The sequence below is a fragment of the Rissa tridactyla genome, chromosome 8, assembly GCF_028500815.1.
Source record: "Rissa tridactyla isolate bRisTri1 chromosome 8, bRisTri1.patW.cur.20221130, whole genome shotgun sequence".
NCBI lineage: Eukaryota > Metazoa > Chordata > Aves > Charadriiformes > Laridae > Rissa > Rissa tridactyla.
The window spans coordinates 34,454,158-34,467,808 of record NC_071473.1 but is presented as its reverse complement, the minus strand read 5'-3'; the positions used below and the strand labels follow the sequence as shown (position 1 = coordinate 34,467,808).

At 36.2% G+C, this 13,651-nt stretch overlaps 1 protein-coding gene across 1 annotated transcript in view; it reads left to right on the top strand.

Annotated features, from left to right (window-relative positions):
- Positions 1 to 13,651, top strand: part of LOC128913758 (loricrin-like) — a 55,373-nt gene that overhangs the window by 14,666 nt on the left and 27,056 nt on the right. Inside the window, exons 2-8 of the mRNA XM_054211878.1 lie at positions 7,477 to 7,672; positions 9,826 to 9,962; positions 10,266 to 10,357; positions 11,444 to 11,552; positions 12,180 to 12,206; positions 12,572 to 12,610; positions 13,394 to 13,438. Of these exons, the coding sequence (XP_054067853.1) occupies positions 7,477 to 7,672; positions 9,826 to 9,962; positions 10,266 to 10,357; positions 11,444 to 11,552; positions 12,180 to 12,206; positions 12,572 to 12,610; positions 13,394 to 13,438 (645 nt within the window). The remainder of the gene's footprint in view (positions 1 to 7,476; positions 7,673 to 9,825; positions 9,963 to 10,265; positions 10,358 to 11,443; positions 11,553 to 12,179; positions 12,207 to 12,571; positions 12,611 to 13,393; positions 13,439 to 13,651) is intronic.

The following is a 13,651-nucleotide window of genomic DNA, read 5'->3' as shown; positions in this document are numbered from 1 at the left end:
AAAAGTCTCTAAACATATTTCAACTGTGCTTGAAATATTCTGGATCCATATATACAAATTACATACGAGGAGAATTTTTCAGTAATGCCAGTAGGTGATATGTGTAAGAGGGACCATTTAACTTCTCCGTGCCTGTGAAAAAAATGAATTTTGATTGTTAATATTAAGGCTCCAGTTTTCTTTTGGACTGCATATCTCAATAGTGGGATCCCTCTTCTATAATGTCTTCCATTCCATGAACAGATGTTTACACTTACTTAAATCTGAATATAGGGTCTGGTAAATCACTAACAACTGGTAGTCACTGTGGCTTATATGAAGTATTGCATATGTTTGCAGCCACACCCCAGCACTCACCTTAAAAGCACATGGGGACAATGCTATTTGTTAGCTTGCACAATGCGTGAGATAAGATGACGCAATGTTCATATGTCATTGCTGTTGTATGTGCTGTTCATGTCAGGTGTTTCTCCTGAGCAGCGTGTAAGTGTATGACACCGATAAGCTCTGCACAGTCTTTTTCACCCTCACCTCTATTGCAGCTAAAAAGTTCAGTCGAAGTAATCTGTTTGATCGCTCCTTTTCTACTCTTTTGTAGTCAAGTCAAACCTTTTTTTTGCTCACTAATTCTCATGTAAGGCTCTTAGTGACATCATCTAACTAGGACTTTCAGGGCGTGGACCATTATTGTTATTTATAGAGTACCAGACTTGCACTAACGTCAGCAGTGTTTAAATCAGACAAGAAAAGCACTAACATGAGCAAAGACAAGAAATTAAAGTCAAGAAGGAGTTGAGAATTTTTAGTATGTGAGAAAGGATAATTTTCATATCTTCTTTTTTTTCTAGAAAAACCTATAAATTACTGATTTGCTGAATTATCAGATAGTTACACGTTTATCAACAGTACATTTATTTACTTTATATTATTTATATATTATATTGCATAGTATTATTTATAGTGCACTTAAGAGTGCAAAATATACTATCTAAATTTTAGTTGGCTCTTACAATGTACTATTTTAATGTAATAGTCTTTCTCTGAAGAACAACACTATACTTCGAGGTAGAGCTATTTTGGGCAATAAGTAATTCTATTGTATTATGTGTTGGTGTATTTTTAACAAGGGAATATAATTATTGAATGTAAGAAGTATAATGTTCCCATATAAATAAAAAAATGCTGCGATACTTAAAGGCATTGGAAATAAGATATAAATATTGACACACTTGTATAAGGCAGAAGAAATACTGGTTTTGAAGGAAAGGTAAATAAATATATCTCTTCATATAATCATTATGAGACAATTTACATAGCCTATTAAGAATCCTCACCATTAAATTTAGACTAGAATATGTTTCAAAATAACTTCAGTTGAGTACTTTCGAGTTACAGACAGCATGCTGGAGCATTGCTGCAATGATAACATCCTCTTAATAGCACTTAATACTGTACACTGAGCAAACCACTTTCATTTGGAGATGAAATGTAGGATATTACAGAAATTTCTTGTGATTGTTGAAGTAGGTGTCAGGAAAGCAAATTTTATTTTTAACATTTATAGGAATTTTTCTTGGCCTTCTCTCTTTGAGCAAAGAGGAAACAAAGAAAAGGACTGGGAAAGCTTAGGAAGGCAGCTGGCACTTAAGAGGAGGGCAAGGGTGTTCAGTAATAATTGTTTTCTTTGTCATAATTATGGAAAATTGTATTTGGAAGAAATAAAGCTTATTTTCCTCTCTTCCCACTCACTTTTATTGTTTCATAGAGTCAGTATGAGGTATCCAAGCAAATAGTTTGTGAGTTCTCCTGCAAAGTCTAAGACTCAGTGAAGTATCAATACTGCATACTGGAAAACACCAAAGTGTTTTGATAATGATACCAGACCCTGACAAAAATAACCCTCACAACTTTTACCTTGCTATTTATGTATATATGTTGACATAAGCTGAAGCTTTGTTATGCTTTCTAGCATTTCCATTTGCAATGTAAGTTTCCATATCAAAAATCATCTTTGGCTCAGAAGTTGCAGAGAGCAAGCTGAAAGTTGTTGAGGATCATGAAGGCAGTTGGATAATGTCAGTGAAAAGAAAAAGGAAACAGGCTGCTTTGTCTGATTTGGTTTTAACAGCTTTTAGTAGAAACAAAACATTTCTCGAAAACCGTGCCAGGGTTTGCAGTCCTTTATTCAAGGAGATACTCCTTTGCTTAGGTGAGTAGCTGACTTCCTCTTTGTCCACCATGTACCCTTTAAAATTTTCATGCACTGCCCAGTAGGGATCCCTTTCAGCGTTCTGGACTCTGGCCTCTCTCCCATGTTTCCTGGCTTGTTCCTAAAATGAATTGACTCACCCTTGGTGGGACAAATCTGATGTAATTATTTTAAAGAAAGACCAGCTAACTCTATATGGGCTACCATACAATCAGAGATCTGGAAAAAAAAAAAAGTGTGTAAGATTCCCACAGGAATATGCATTGAACACATTCCAAGCACCAGGGAAGTCCCTGTGCATACAGTGTAGGGTTGATCTGTACTTGCACAGTAGTTTCAGTATGTAGCAAACTTCGTAATCATGGTTTCACCAGAGTCAGGAATTCACCACTTGTTCAGTCGGTATTTAATTTCTGATCTCAAAATCGTCCTTTCAAGTGTGGAGACCTGAAAAAAGACTTTTAACTGTCAGTTCTGGAGTGCAGGTAAATTAATACTGAATCAGTGTCCTATGTTTGGTACACTGGAAATACTGTTCCTTTGAAATAAACCACAAGCAGTGTGTTGTGAAAGAGCTGGGACAGCAGGTTTACAACTCTCACATTGTAAACTAATGGTCTGAGTCTTTACCAGCTTATTCAATATAGTATTTTATTAGTGTTACAACCAACATAAGCATATTACTTGTCTTATCTATGCTTCTTTATAACCATAATATTACCGAGATTACAGCAATTCATTGTCTGAGACACTTACATATCTACCTGTCAAACCAAATACTCATGGAGTACTCAATGCTGCTCCGAGTAGCCTGGAGTAATAGTTCTGATCCCTCTGGTTACCTCTCAGTATCTCCTAGCTGGCAGCGAAGGAGGTCTTGCATACACGCATTTCTAAGATCCCATCTCGTTGTTTATGTGTTTCAGGTGCAATCAGTTGGCATTCCTTTACTGTATCGTTTATTTGATGGTGTTGCCAGTATGCTTTTGCGTTTGTGGTGTGTAGCGTGCATTTTCATTACTATTTATAACATTGGTATCAATGGTAAGTTTAGTGGTACAATAAGAGAAAGAAGATTATGATCTCTTTTCCAATGTCTTTCTTAATGGAGCAATGTAAATAAAATGCTACTCATTAATTAAAGGTGATTAACTGAAAGAGAATACAGTTAGTTAAATACACTAAATCTTAAAAATAAATAATGCTTTTAAAATGCTATCAGCATTTTGAATTTTAAGTACATTTTAAATGCATAAACATCAAGAATTTGAAGAAGTTTCTTGTGAACTTCTTTTGTTCATGGATTTCCTGGTATTCCCTGATTAAATACAAATGTCTGTCATATTGTTAAGGTCCTTGAATGCTTCCAGAGGAGGGCAACAAATCTGGTGAAAGGGCTGGAAGGAATGTCCTGTGAGGAGCAGCTAAGGACTTTGGAGAAAAGGAGGCTGAGGGGCAACCTCATTGCTCTCTACAGCTTCCTGAGGAGGAGATGTGGGTATGGAGGTGCTGATCTCTTCTCCCTGGTATCCAGGAACAGGAGGTGTAGGAATGAATGGTTCAAGGCTGTGCCAGTGGAGGCTTAGACTGGACATTATGAAGCATTTCTTTACCAAGAGCATGGTCAAACACTGGAACAGGCTTCCTGGAGAGGTGGCTGATGCCCCAAGCCTGTCAGTGTTTAAGAGGCATTTGGACAATGCCCTTAATAACAGGCTGTAACTTTTGGTCGGCCCTGAATTGGTCGGGCAGTTGGACTAGATGGTCCTTGTAGGTCCCTTCCAACTGAAATACTCTGTCCTGTTCTGTTCTATTCTACATGTCAATCAGCTTTTGGACTTCTTCCCAGTATTCAGCAGAGACCTTGGGAAAAAAAAAAAATTAGTTTTTGACGGAGGTCAGATGCAGTAACTTCAGATCCTTCCCACAAGGTACATGAGATAAAACAGCCTCATTAACTCTTTGCTCTGAGAAAATGCTTGGCAATATTACGAGTGGAGTTTTCCATGTCTTTTCCAACTGTAAGAAAGGAGTAAAAAAGTGAAAAACTAGCAGCAGAATACTGTGAGGTCAAATTAAAGAGACTAGCGTAGAATATTTTACCGAAACTGGTCATGAAATATCAGTCTTCTGTATCGCATAATTCTGCAGATTTTATTCAACATGCTAGTGTAGTCTGTCAACCTCCCGAAGCCTTACCTATCCCAGATGCCTAGTTAAAGGTCAGAGGGGTTATGATTCACCGGTGAGGAGTGTGTGTTGTCATCGCCCCACCTGGGCAGAAGAGTCCCACCTGCCGTGTCCTCATTTCCACGGCAGAGGCGCGGGCAGCCCTGATTGGCCGCGCTGGCTCCCCGCCTCGCTGCCGATTGGCCGAGCCTGCCGCCTCCTCTGTCTCATCTTCCTGGGGCACCTGGGCTGCCCGGCTGCTGCTCTTCCACGCTGACCATAGAGGGACCGGAGGATGCCCAAGCATCAGCGCTCGGTCGATAAGGTGTGTTGTTGGGGATGTGGTGGACAGGGCGGCAGGCTAACCAGCGATGTTTATTCTCAAAGGCTGAAGAGTAAGTCTTGTGGCTCATCAAGAGCATTTAGGAGAAAAGAAAGGAGAAACACTCAGAACGACGTTAGAAATGGGTATGCAGGACTGAGTCTTAAACTGTTGGCAGGATGGACTTGCCAGGACTGTGTTTTTCAAATTACAGAAAAGTATTTATCATATTAATTAAATGCTCTATATTTAAAGGCTTTTAAAACAACTTTTGTCTCCATTCAGAAGTTTGCCCAAGGCTCTGGAGAAGCAAACCACCAAAGTGTCTCTTTCCGAGTCCACTAGACTTTGAACACAGTGGCTAACTAACTAGCACCCAGGGATTTAATTGCTGGCCTGAAGTTGCATTAGACTAAATGTGGAAAAGCATTCTTAAGGTAGCAGCTCAGGTACTGCAAATAAGAGGGTGATGTAAGCTCATAGGAAGAAGTGATTCTATGTGTGATAAAAAAAGAATTAGAATTTTTCCATCAGATGAGGGAACTCAGGATACAGTTAATTTTTCACAATTTTATCCAATTAGAAACTTGCAAACAATGTTTATTTGCCAGAATTCCCTATGCTTCTATTTTATAAATATTTACTTCAAGTTTCCTGGCATTTTTCATGGAGAAAAGTTAAATTAGTGATGCAAGATAACATGATTGCATTGAATATGTATTGGAACTCAAGATCCATGGAAATTATTTTCTGCTTCTGCCTCAAGTCAGGACTTGGAATTTTGTAAGATGCTAATATCTCTCTCTTCCTCATCTACAACCTAGTTCCAAAGGATGGCGTGATGAGGCTCTTAGGATAGCTCTTGAACTGTTAAATCAGAGAGCTGATGCAAAGAGAAGGCATTTCATCCGTGTTTCAACTTCTTGTGTTTGTGTTTCTGGCTCTCTTCTAGCCAGAAAAAGAGGAAAGGAGATTTCAGACTGGTTTTCTTTTGTGGCAGAGTGTTGCTCCAGACAGTTTTCCAGTCTCGGTTGAAATAGTGCTAAGGACTCTGTGCTTTGAAATAGAACATCTAATTAGAAACAGATTTTTTTTCCATCTCTCCATGAGTCAGACAAAGATTTCAACAACACATAGACTGGTTCATATTAAATCACTGTTTACCACATCTGTTAATATAATAGCACCTATGCTGTATTTAAAATTTAATTAGAGGTGGGCCACGTCAAAATCGTCAGAAGAGATTGGATAACCGCACCCAGCATACTGATACCCAAATATAATGCTTACCAGGATCCCACTTAAGTGACATTTTCATGAGACTTTTGGGAGGGATATTCTTCATCTGCTTTAAAGACATGATAACTTGCATATAGAGCTTTCCTGATTGCTGCACTTACTGGTTGTGACACCATGCAAACCTTCATCATCTTCCTATAGGAAATCTTTCAACACTTCACAGTCACTTGTTTTGTTATCTGTTGACTCAGTGGCTTTTTACAAAGTTGTTTAAGTTCAGAGTTAAGTGAATGGGTGTTGGAATTGTATTCTGAAGTTTTTCCCCTCCGCTCCCAGATACTTCTGTTACTTATTTCATTAGCACATGCAAAACTGAATGGCCTTACACATTCATGCACAGATTAAGATACACAGGTAGATGATACAAACTGAACATGTCTCTTAACATCGTGTTTGAAATGCTTTAAAAAATCTCCAGTAAATATCTCCATTCTTTCTGTTACAGCCTATTGTACCACACAAGGCAATCCTGTAGCAGACAGGCATAAAAAATAGTGTTATTAAATACTTCTTGTGATTTAACAGTTGTATCAGCATTTTTGTAATTGAAACAGTGAGATATTCATAAGATGTAATGGTCTTACAAATTATCTGCTGCCACAGTTGAATGTTTAGACTTTGAACGTGGGCCATAAAATCTGGTATTAAACACCTGAGAATACTGCTGGGACGAGTTTCCTTTCTTTCTTGGAAACAGTTTACTATCATTGTCAGTACTACAAGTGAATTATAAAGAAAATACATTTTCTTCCCACTAACAATCCTTAAACACTGGACTTCAGTCCTGCCTCTTAGTTATTTTTGTGAATTTCTGTCCTGGGTATAATTTATTCTTAACCCAAAGGAAGCACGCACTAACAATTTACCATTTTTAAATTGATTAGAAGTTCCAAAGGACTTTGCAGAAGTCTTGTTAAATCCTTCAGGAAACAAATATTTTGAAAAAATTTTAAGAGTTCTCCAGGGCATTTAACAATAGATTTCTTGGCTGTCTCTTGGAAGTGAGAGTAGGCAAAGCAGTCAAAAGAGAGCATGCTAGTCATGGTTATATCTACAAAAAGCAGTTCAAGAGACCAAGGTTTTTGTCTTAGTTCTTGAATAACAAAGGAGCTAAGCTAAATCTGCTGGCTCAACAACAAGGAAGCTTGTTTAAAGTCTTTTCTACTCCAAAGCCTTAATGCAGCAGACATTGCTGTTAATGGTTTGTTGTCATGTAAGCAGAGAATTTAAACTTCCATTAATAATTCAGTATTTTAAAATGGAAATATTTCTGTCCTTTATTGCACTGTTCTGCCAGTGTATATAGGCATTTCACTTTAATTTATTTTCTTCAAAATACATTAATGCAATGAAAGCCCAGCTCTCTAGGCTTTTTCTCTTTCCTGCCCTGGAGAAAAACAGATATTTGTCAAATACAGCAACTACTGAAAAGAAGATACTATAAACTATAAAACTACACTGTCTTTTTGTTCCACAGATGAGAAGACACTCCTGCTTTGTTTTTTTGTTCTGTGCGATATTTTTGCCCAGAATCCTTGGTTTTCCACAGACAAATACCTCAATTGATTGTGATTCTCTGTTACCAAACTATGAAGCTGAACCACAGACATCTGCACCACCCTATCTTATTGCTGTATCTTTTGATAACTTTGAGCCAGGAAATGAAATTCAAGGTAAATAATCTGAATGACACAAAATCTTTATCCCTGTCTCTCAGAATTACTAGTCTTCACCAAATTTCCCCCTTCTCCCTCTCAGTCCAGTTAAATTTATTTTTTTATTTCAATCTCGTTCATCTATACCTGAGATATTAATCTTTTTTTGAAATGTTCTCTCTATATATGTTTATGTACAGTTGTATAACTGAAAATATATTAACTTTTTTTCTTTTCCCTGTCTAACAAATGTATCTTAACTTCATGCTATAATTTTTGTGACAAAATTAAAATGAAATGGGGCAGCTGAGTTGGACTAATAATTAGTTGCTCTTTGTAGTTTAGTTGCTGTTACAATAATTAGTTGCTCTTTAACTTTGTATTTGATTATCTGCTGTTGTATCAGGCCTCTGCAATACAAAAGGATCCTGCTCATTAGATGTTCACATGCTGTCATCTTAGAGGAAAATAAAAATTCAGGATGCAGTGTAAGACAACTCGAGAGTGAGACATTTTGAGTCATCCTAAGAGCTGCATCCAAGATTTTATCAAATTGCTGGAGGTGCAGCTATTGTGGTTTAAACTACCTTTTAATCTTCCTAATCCCAAATTGCTCTCTAGATGGAACACCTTGAACGCCTTGTTTCTCGACACTATGATGCCATCTCATGGTGCTGTCACACTTTAAGTGCCTTGTGAATGCTTTTTTTTCTAGCCATTTGCTAGAAGAAGCATAGAAGTGGAAGTGAGTTGTAACCCATCATATGTCCATTGTTGTACCTCTGTAGCTGCCATTCTCGGAAAAACATGTGCGAATAACTCCTTCAAGGATCAGAGGGCTGTTTGATTACTGATAGCTATTTTCAAAACAGTATTGCCAGCAAAATGGTGGATGGATTTAAGTATATGCAGGCTGTTCTGTGAGGTTATATGGGATTTACCACGATTTACCATGATGAAAATATTGAATCCCAGATGCTACTACCCTTGCCTTTTTTTTTCTTTTTTTTTTTTTCTCTAACCATGCTTTTCTTGCTTTAGCAATACTTTTTTATTGCTTCAAATTGTAAGCATCCAGTATCTGATCTCTGGGAGCTGCTTTAGGTTGCCCTTCCATTGAGTATATTGCAGTTTCAGCTGTGGCATGCCATGTGCCAACACTCTTACAGTTGCATCTGTGATTGATTTCATACTGCATGCAAGTGTTGGACGTCATCCCTCCTGTGAGACCTGCAAAAAATTAGTCAATTAGGACTGAAAGTAGATGACAAATTGGAAGGCTAATAATGCAGGTCTTTGGAAATTTTAAATTGTCAGTGTATGATTGGTCCTTGCCTTGACGCTGTGTCATTCCCAGTTTAGCTTTCCTTATTTTTAATTACTACATATTCCTTTGGTCATAAACCATTATTCTGATTTTATTTGTGAAAGTGCCTGATATTGGCATTAGCAGAGCAAGTTTATAATAGATCATAACAAATTTGATTATGCCTCTTGAAATTTAATTTCAGTTTGGATATACACAAAACTAGAAACTGCTCTCTTCCATATTTTTCTGAGCTCCTCAGTAACAGAACTTGAGTAAAATGGAGTCGTTTATAATTATTAATTTTTCATATTTAGTATAGAACATGAGAGCCAAACTGTCTAGTTTTTCTTTTTACAGCTGTAACACATTAAAATAAATGGTTCTGTAATTCAGCCTCAGGCAGAAGTTAATCTTTTCTTTTGAAACAGAGGTAGAAAGAAATGCAATTCTTTTTCTCCTGTAGCTAGTTTGACTACATAGGCCTAATTAGACAGAAAATAAATAACCTCTTGGTCAGCAGGGCCGTTGGCCAATATTCTTGGGGATGCAAATTAGATTTATAATAAAGTTGTAGTCATTTGGTAGAACAGAATTACTTTTAAAATTGTCAGTAAATCATATATTTCATGTTACTTTGCACAGAAATGCCTCTCCAAATTTCTTCCTTTTCCTTTATTTTCATTCTCTTGATAAGTAATAAAAACTGTAATAAATCCCGACATTTTTAAAAATTGTAAAAGGTTTTGAGTAATTTCTGTACATGCAGTCTTGTGCTTTGGAGTGAGGGAAATGAGTTGTTAAACATTTAAGAGGTTTCAGTTGTATACGAAACTTAAATTTCTCAAAATGTCTGTTTTCACAGTGACTCTAGAAGCACTTAAAGATGTTGGTTTTAAAGGATTTCATCTACAAGCTCGAGAAGTAGAAGGAGATGTTCCTGTTGGTACTTTTAAAATTACAGATCCAAACACTAAAGGCTTGGGATGTCATAATGTGACGGTATGTGTTCAGTCTTTGGAATACTTACTTAAGCTTGCTTTCCTTTAAATACTTTCATCAGAATTGATAGAAGTGAGCATTTTTATATGGCAAAGTTATTTAATCAATAGAGTTTAGAAATTTAGACTTTCTCAAGAAGTACATGTATCTTCTGTATGTAATATGAATCTAATGTAAAAACTACCTGGCACTTTTTAGGAGGACATCGATGTTACCTGTTGTAGTAGAGACAGTTCCCCTAATAATACAGGTAAAAGTCACTTTTGCATCTTATAAGTTATATGTATTTCTTTTTCATTGCAGAATTCAGCAGTAGGTCATGCAAATCCAGATGTGAAGCAGAAAGTTACAACAACATGGATCGCTCCACGTGATGCTAGAGATCTTCAATTTATGTAAATAATTGTTTTTCTTTTTTTTTTTTGCCTTGAAATTTTATTTATTTCTATGGATTATTTTGACATGGATCTGTGTTGCTGTTTCTGACGTTCTTCTCTTGCCACAATCATGGGGTTTTTTTCATAGTTTGTCATAACTTCCCACTGTGTCCATTAAATAACATGATTTCCATTTCAAGGTATATTTATGAAAGGTTAAACACTGTCCTACAGATGTTAATATATGTAAATAATTCCATTAAGCACAGTGTTATTAATAGATCTTTGAGTAACCAGTTTTTACACTTTGACCTCTTCAATTACAAGAGTAACAATATGAATGTAACTAGTTCCCTGAATAAGTGAAGTTCAGACTCTATTCAATTATAACTTTTTTCATTTTGAGGAATGGAAGAATAGTAGTTTGATGTAAATGCTTGTAAGATAAATTTAAATATAAGTTTGTGACCTATGAACTACCTGCTGAAAGCAGGAGAAGACAAATTTATCCTACATTTACTGCTACTTTTCTTGCAGATCTGAAGCTTGTAAAAATACCACCTGGTCTAACAAAATGCAATCTTGATGTAATTGGAAAACATCTAAATATCTGATAGCTTGATATTGTTTGAAGTGTAGATTTATGACAGGGCATCTTGGCTTTCCTTCATTAAATCTTGAGGAATACAAAGAGGGGCAAAAGAATGCAAATTTAAAACACAATCACTTCCACTCATTAATGAAAATCAGTTCACCATCACAGATACAGATTGTCAGAGCAGGAAAGAGGTGTGACAATTTTTATGGACATTTGAGCATATACTCCCCACTGGAGTCAGTGCTTCTTCAAATAGTGTCCATTCCTCTTCTGCCCCTTCTCAGCATCTATTTTTATTTATCTTCAAAGTGATGTTGGATGATAATACAGTAACTGGAAAAGTGTTCTGGGAAACAATGATGTTCTTTTCAAACTTGTACTGTATACCATTAAAGTCAAAATAGAGTGATTTTCTTGGTGGGGGGAGAGGAGAAGGAGAGTTTATTGTTATTTTTATACTGAAATATTTTGATAGAAAAATAATTATTATTTTGTTTCCTTTCCAGTGCAACTGTTGTTCAAGATCTGGAGAAATTTTGGGTTGGAATTCAAAGCAAAACTCTCACACCTACACATTCTGAGCCAGTTAATGGGACAGGAAAAAGTAAAAGGAAGGTATGTTTTGAGTGTATTTACGTACTAGAAATTAGTACAGTAAATTAAAATATGTTTGACTTGATACAAGACATACATTCTTTAAAGTGTATTCATTAAGATGGCCAAAATCAATAGATATTTTCAACACTTTTAATTTAACTGTCTGATCCTCACTAAATTGATGAAAAAATGAAATAAATATTATTTTCCCTCCACAGAAATAAAGAAACTAATAATCTAGTTATCAAAACAATCCATAGCATAAAGACAAAGAAAATAAATTTGGTCATAAGGAGAACTCTACTGTACTTATGGTGTGTTGTTCTTAACTGCTGCCTCAGTCCCTGGGAAATGTAGCTGTGTAGCATATTCTAAGAAATTAGTTTGTTTCTTTTTTGGGCAAGAATTATGCTTATATGAAACATCTTAAACACGATAGGCAGCTAAATAAAGAAAGTGTTCAAATCCACCGTATTAGGTGTTGACTGTAGCAACACTGATTTATGTCATCTTGTGTTCTAACCAAGAGTGAACACCTGTCTTTCGTCCCTCGCTTCAGCGAATGTATTTCCCATTTCCTATAATGAGCTGGGTTTTTCTTCCCAGTAAATACTTTGTAAATGTTTTCTCATTTTTTTTTCACAGCTTATGATAGAAGTAGAGTGTAACAAGGTAAGAGCAAGTTTTTTTTCTATTTCCCAATTTTCAGTTACCAGTTTTAGAATTCCTGTCCTACTGGTGCAGTTGTTTCAGGGTTGTAGCATGAAGATTATATCATACCATTCAAATTACTTTCCTAGCAAGATCTCATTTATGCTTACGTTTTTGTATGCGGTTTTGAAGGTATTTTTAATTTTAATTGGTTAGCGTCAGTTCTCAGATCAGATTGTTACAACGTGTAAGGTATTGTAAGCAATGAAACACTTGATTTCTTCACTCAGACCATGAATGTGAATTCAGTTGATTTCCTGTTTAAAATAGTTTGGTATTTATACACCAGTCAATAAACAGTAACTGTAACCTGTACTTTCTTGCAGCGTGGAGGGACCTACACAACACAAGGCCGATGCATCATGGTAAATATTCTTTCTTCAAAGACATTGACAAACTGCTAATTGCCCAGACCTATTCAGAAGCTGCTTCTAGTCATATCTTTATCCCTCTTGTCTCTCAATGTATTTTTCTTTTTAGCAATTTATCTTGGTTGATTAAAATCCCAAGCTTTCTAAATGGTTGTCAGCCTTGTTACCATTTCCTCCTGCAGGTTCTCTCTAGCTAATCTGGAGTAAATTTTCTAACAGAAGCTTGCTTTTTTGTCTTCACTTTTTAGTCATAGTGTTTGCTTGCTTTTCAAGACGAATTATTTCAACAGCTCTGAAACCTTACCTTTTGCAAATCGTGATGTAGATATAAGATTTAACTGATTTTTATTTCCTGAAAATCACTTTCAACTCAGTGAAGAAGCCTCTTTTTCTTCTCTTCTTCCTCCCAGAAAATATTCCCTACATTGCATAGTGTCTAGTAATTACATAGTCATATCAGTAAAAAGTTTTCATCTACTTTCTAATGATCTTGACAGTGTAGGTCTCTTCCTCAATGATGTGTATGAGGCCAGATAAAAAGGATGCAAGCAGCAGAATTATGTTAATTTATACTAGCTGTTTTGGTATAGTTTTGATTATTTGGCTTTAAAGATCTCTGAAATAATTTTCATAGTATCACTTGGTGGAATGAAGTCACAGAAAACTACTTTGTGTGTTCTTCCTTTTTCCACCAAGTAGATCTTTCTTTCCCGAAAATGTTATATATCAAAATCAATTTTCTGCAAAATAATAAATAGTATTTTGGTTTCTTTACAGGTTGGACCTTCCAGTTCCTCTCAGAACAGCTATTCAGGGAGTCAGGTAAGAGTCCTAGCTTCCAGCACTTGTACATTTTCCTTTAGTAACTGTGAACAACTGAAATTCTGTAACTAGAGTACTGAGGTGCTTTAATACTGTACTGAAATCTCATCTCTGCTAGTTGACGCAGAATGTCGGAGCTATTCATCCAGTAAACTGTATGTTCAGTACCTGGACTAGATTCAACTACTCACACTCTGTGGAACTCAGCAGCTT